The following is a 6,221-nucleotide window of genomic DNA, read 5'->3' as shown; positions in this document are numbered from 1 at the left end:
AAAAAAAAAAAAAATGTATACGAGAAGTTAAAACGTTATGAGGAAGAAAAAATGAGAAAATTTACGTAATAAAAAGTTACGCAATCGTTACCGCTTATTACTCGTAACTATTCATTAATTACCTGGTTCGCGTATAAAAAAAAAAAAAAAAAAAAAATGGCGATAATTATCCACGGTAGCGGAGAGTAAATATTAATAATAATAATAATAATAATAATAATAATGATAGTAATTAATTATTTAATTGTAAAGAAGAGGGGGAAGGAGGGGAAGGGAGAGGGAGGAAGGGGGAAAACGTCGAAACGCCATTTATAATAAAATTCACGAGTTTTATTATGTACCTGAAAAAGAAGAAGCGTATTATTTACGTTTATTACATTTTAGTAAAATTTATTTTTTTTGTTTTTTTTTTGTTTCAGTGCCTCTGGAACGACTACGGGGGCCATTGACAATAAAATCGAGCAAGCCATGGTGAGTTTTTCCTTTTCTTTTTTTTTCTTTTATATATATTTACGTGTGTGATGCGTGTTTAAAAAAAATTAATTTTTTTTTTTTAAATATGTACTGGTATATAACGTTTGTGTGAGAAAGGTTAAATTTTTCTTTGTCGAGAGTGTGAGAAAGGAGCAATCGCCATTTTTTTTTGTTGCTTGACATAAATAATTTTTTGTGCGAAAAAATAGAAAAAAAAAAAATTTTTTTTTTATTTATTGACCCCGACGTGATTTGAACACGCAACCTTCTGATCTGGAGTCAGACGCGCTACCGTTGCGCCACGAGGTCTCTGGTCGCCAGTGAGCGAATAATCGTTATTTAAAAGAGAAATTTTTTTTTATCCGTTAAAAATAATAATAATAATAATAATAATAATAATAATAATAACGTTGATGAATTTACCCTTGAAAGCCCGAAGTTCGAAAACGATTTCTCGAATCGACGGCTATCGATTTTCGATATTTAGAAAAATCGATAATAACACGATCGATTATTTTTTTTTTTTTTTTGTCGAAGGATATCAATAAATAATAATAATGATGATGAATTATTTGTAAATGTCGGGCAGAAACCGAAAAAAAAATCCCGCGAAATTCTGGTAATTGTTTTGCAACCTGTAGGTGTTGTTGTCGAGCCTTGTAGGTATTCAAGGCAGTGATGATGACGTCCGTCCACTTGTTCGATTTTTTTTTTTGCAACTTTCACGAAAGTTTTGAACCGTCCCGGATTTAATAAAATAATTAATTTATTCAATTTTCTTTTTTTTTTCTTACCGCATACCCTTAAGATATGAAAATCGTGAAAGTTTGTGACGTAAAAACAAAATGGCGATTAGGTGGTTGGTGGTAGGAAACGCTGCAGAAAACGACACGAAAAAATATCGAAACCGATAGAAATTTCGAACGTAACAATTTTTACTTCGTCCGTTTCTATATTTTGCCATTTCCGGTTAAAATCGATCACAGAATTTTCTTTCTAATGGCGAAAAATGCTCTTAATGAATGTTTTTGTAATTAATCATTTTTTTTGGGAAGGTAAAAAAAAAAAAATGTCTTAATATCCGGCGAAACGAGATTTTTTTACCTTATGGGTTTTTAGATCGAAAGTTTTTTTTTGTTTTGTTTTTCCTTCGGATTTTCACAAAGTCACGAAATAGAAGGGAGAATTAATTTTTTAGTGTCCGCCCGCCGCCATTTTTACTATTATTATTATTTTTAACCTCAACCTTTTTTTTAAAAACCTGATTAATGTTGTTGTTGTTTTTTTTTTTTTTTTTTTTAAAAACTTCCTGAACGGTTTCAACTTCCCAAAATGGTCGGATGTAAAAGCTTTTTAATTTTTTAATTTTTTTTTTTGAAAATTTCGCGTGTCGATTCAAGGCAATTTGCCAGCCCCATTTTGCTTTGCCCTACCGTGTGGTTGGTGTGTGTTTACTTCCGCTTTTTATTTTTAAAAAAAAAATTCGTTTAAATTGTAAACTTTTACACACACACGTATTAATAATAATAATAATAATGCGGTAACATGGAAATTATTATTATTATTATTATTATTATTATGAAAAAATATGTTATAACGTGTACGTACGTATCCTTTATATGCTCAAGTGCTTGATGACGTGTGACGTATAAAATTTTTTATTCAAAATGGCGTCGGTAATTAAATTTGAATTACCATTTTGTTTTTCGTATTTGTAAAAAAAAACTTTTGCTGTAGTTTATTGACCTTGGTCCTGTTGTTTTTTTTGCAAATTTAGCATTGCATTGGTCTGAGAGAGAGAGAGAAAAGGGATCACGAGGTTTAATAATATCCTTGAACCGTGTGTGTGTGTGTGTGTGACACGCCATTAAATGATATCAGAAACCTTTTGAGGTCCTCCATTTTTTTTTTTTTTTTTTCGTACGAGTTAAATTTAAAAAAAACGACGGTAGGTCGCGTGATGCATCGTGTAGTGACGTCACGATGGTGTGCGCACGCGCGAGTGCGGATGACGTTTAAATAATGGTTGGTGAAATAGATTCGATTCTATCGATGACTCGATTTCGATTAATCGTTAAACGCGGAAAACAAAGAATAAAATTATTCTCTCTCTCTCTCTCTCACTGACTCTCTCTCTCTCTCTCTCTCACTGACTCTCTCTCTCTCTCTCACTGACTCTTTCTCTCTCTTTTGTCGTTGTTGTTGTCGTTTTTAATTTTCTGTATTTTTTTTTTTTTTTATTCGTTCTATTTCTCTCTCTCTGTCTTTTTCATTTAGTCAGACTTGACGCTCTCACGTGCATCCGCTCGCTGTCTTTGATAATCTAATCAAATAGTTATAATAATACTAATAATAATAATAATAATAATAATAATAATAATAATAATAATAATAAATACAAAAACTCGAAGTTTTCGTTTGTTTTCGTTTGTTTGTTTGTTTGTCTGTCGTCGTCGTTGTCGTCGCCGCGTTCATTTAAAAGGTGAACGAAGAGTGTTGCGGACGCATTTTAATATCCCCGGAGACGTTTTGTAAATTTTTCCGTCGCGTTAACATACGTCGAACGTTTTTTTTTCCCGGTTTTTCTTTTCTTTTCGTTTCTTTTTCCTTCCTTTTTCGGTACAAAGAAAAAAAAGAGAGAGACGGAAAATGATGAACGTGAACGTGTCAAAGTACGGTAGTTGCGATATGGAAGTTTCGTGCGTTTACGAAGTTAGGAGAAGAGGAGAAAAAAAAGCGCAATTTGTCGTCGTTCCCTATTCGACGATCGTATGTTATTTATTTTATTTATTTATTTATTGAATGGTCATCATCATCATCATTATCATCATTATTATTAGTATTATTATTATTGTTTTCATTACCAGTCCGTAGCCCTTTGTTTTACTCATTTTCCTTTATTGCAAAAAAAAAAAAAAAAAAAAAAAAATTCTCATTACCCTGTCGTCGGTAAAATAGCAAAAGTTTACAATTTATTTATTATTATTATCATCATCATCATCATTATTATTATTATTATTATTATTATTATTATTATTATTTAAACATTTTTTTTTTCAAAAAGCTGACGCAGTTAAATCAAATAAATAAATAAAATTTTCGTTTCGCAAATTTCGCAAAAAAAAAAAGGTTTATTTATTTATTTATTTCGCTTTTTTTTGCGAAATACATTGTTTGTTATTATTATTATTATTATTATTATTATTTTTTTTTTTTTTTTTTTTTGTTCATTTTTTCCTGAAAAGTAAAATTTTTTGTCGTTGTCGTTGTTGTCGTCGTTTGCCTTATATGGTCATTATTATTGTTGCGAAAACGAAAGGGGAGGGGAAGGGAGGGAAGGAAAAACGCTAACCTGTTGTAAATCCGCCATTTTCATTATCATCATCATCATCATCATTATTATTATTATTATTATTATTATTATTATTATTGTTGGTTATTAAAATTAACGTTCTTAAAATCGAATGTTTTTTTTGACGTGGCGGCAGAAAAACAGAGAGAGAGAGAGAGAGAAACGATCGTGCGAAAAATATTTAATTTAGGCTTCGTACCTAAAAATAAAAAAGCGGAATCGCAAATAATCGCGACAAAAGGTTTCTTTTTTTTGTTTAAACAATTGATTGTTGTATTTCAGGTGCGAAAAATTATTTTTATGTTTGCATTCGTATGTAAATTAAAAAAAGAAAAAAAAAAAACAGCCGAGACATTGACTTTGATTTAACAAAAAAAGAAACATTTATCATTCCTGAAGGTCTTTTTGTTTGTTCGTTTGTTTGTTTGTTCGGTTGTCCTTCCAATCGTCGAACGCAAAATTCGATTGTTGGGATTTTCGAACAACCCTCGTCTGCATGTCTTCTGCGAGTATTCTTAACTCGGTCGGTTTTCCCTTTTAAGGAAAGACTGGAAGGGGTGTAAAGGGGATAATGGGTAATGGGGGGAGGGGGAGGAGGAAGGGAGGGAAAAAACGTATCAACGTATATTGATTATCATTATTATTATTTATTTTAAATATTTTTCTTTCTCTCTCGAATGTTTCAGGACCTTGTGAAAACGCATTTAATGCTCACCGTTCGGGAAGAAGTTGAAGTTTTAAAGGATAAAATAACCGAACTCATGGACAGGATAAGTCAGTTGGAAGTTGAAAATACAATATTGAAAGCTCACGCGTCACAGGAAACGTTATCGCAACTCAGTAGTCAAACGGCACAAAAAACGCAACAGCAACCGCCAAGCAATTCATCGGCTTAAACACCCGACGAAAACCGTCGTCGTTAACTATTAAAACAAAACAGAAAACAAAAAAGAAAAAAGAAAAATAAAAGAAGAAGAAGAAGAAAAAGGAAAAAAGGAAAGGAAAAGGAAAAAGGAAAGGAAAGGAAAGGAAAAGGAAATCAATTCCGATCGGTGTCGTCGCTTTTAAAAAAAAGATCTAGAATATTCTCATTGTGGTTTTCCTCTTTCTATCTCTCTCTCTCTCTCTCACACACACACTCTCACTCTATCGTATTTGATAAGGATAAGAAAATTTAATTTACACCTCCTCCCCCTCCCTCCCCTTCTAACTTGTCGAAAACTTCACGTCCCCCCGATAAAATATGTAGTCGCGGTGCTATATGTGTAGGTGACGATGATGATTATGACGTCACGATGATGATGGTTTCGATGACGGGAATGATAGAAAATCTTCGTCACGTTACGTCACTTTAAAACCGGAAATAAAACAAAAATTTTCTCATTTCCCGAAGAAGAAGAAGATGAAGAAGAAGAGTAAAAGCGGAAATGCGTTGGAAAAATCTCGTCGCGAATGATTTTTAATTCAATTTCTTTTTCCTTTTCAATTTTCTTTTAGTTTTTCATTTCCTTTTCCTCTTTTCTTCCCTTTTCCCTTCCCACACTTTTAAAAAAAAAATTCGAAAAGGGAAAAGGGAGGAATAAGGGAAGATTTACTTCAAGGGTGAATGCCACCACCACCAACAACAACATCGTCTTTAATAATTAGACAACTGAAACTTGTCTACTTGAGCGAAAAGCTCTCTCTCTCTCTCTTTCTCTCTCCCGTTCTCTCACTCACTCTCTCTCTCTCTCTCTGTCCGTTCTGTTGTTTTTTAAATATACATATTTATATATATATGTAAGTGTGTGCGTGTGCGCGTGTGTAAAATGATTTCCTGAATGAAATTAGTATATAGCTCTGCCATTCAGTATAAATAAATAAATAAATGTAATTGTTTGAATTTTTTTTTTTTTTGTTTAAATGAAATGTAATTTTTTTTTTTTTATTATTTAAATAATAATAGTAATAATGATGATAATAATAATAATAATAATAATTTAATAATAAGTAAATTTTTTATTTTTTATTTTTTATTATTATTATGATAGATGAGTAAATTTTGGTTTTTTTCGTTAAAAGGAATGGCAAAAGGAGCGTAAATCAATCAATCAATCAATCAATCAATCAATCGCGCGGTATAAAAATAAAAACAAAAATTAATTGATTTTATTATCATTATCATCATCATCAATATTGTTATTATTATTATTATTATTGGAAAAAAAAGATGGAGTTTAAGTTAAAATTAGTTTTTCGAATCGGTTATTTTATTAAACTTAACTAGGATAACCACGTGATATATTATTATTATTATTATTATTAATTGAAAGGAAGGAAAAATAATGATGATGATGATGATGATGATGATGATTATGATGATGAGAAAATGAAAAAAAAAAAAAAAAAAAAAAGA

At 30.9% G+C, this 6,221-nt stretch overlaps 1 protein-coding gene and 1 non-coding gene across 2 annotated transcripts; one reads left to right on the top strand and one right to left on the bottom strand.

Annotated features, from left to right (window-relative positions):
* Positions 1-468: 468 nt before the first annotated feature.
* Positions 469-4,722, top strand: Phum_PHUM615420 (uncharacterized protein; the record flags this gene model as incomplete). The annotated part of the gene is made up of 2 exons (XM_002433102.1): positions 469-471; positions 4,513-4,722. The coding sequence occupies 2 exons, from the start codon at positions 469-471 to the stop codon at positions 4,720-4,722; spliced, it is 213 nt and encodes a 70-aa protein (XP_002433147.1).
* Positions 712-783, bottom strand: Phum_PHUM615430. The gene has a single exon. It is a non-coding gene; the product is annotated as a tRNA-Trp (tRNA).
* Positions 4,723-6,221: the final 1,499 nt, after the last annotated feature.

This window comes from Pediculus humanus, genomic scaffold (genome assembly GCF_000006295.1).
Source record: "Pediculus humanus corporis 1103172108322 genomic scaffold, whole genome shotgun sequence".
Taxonomy (NCBI): Eukaryota; Metazoa; Arthropoda; class Insecta; order Psocodea; family Pediculidae; genus Pediculus; species Pediculus humanus.
This window is presented reverse-complemented; position numbering and strand designations above follow the sequence as displayed.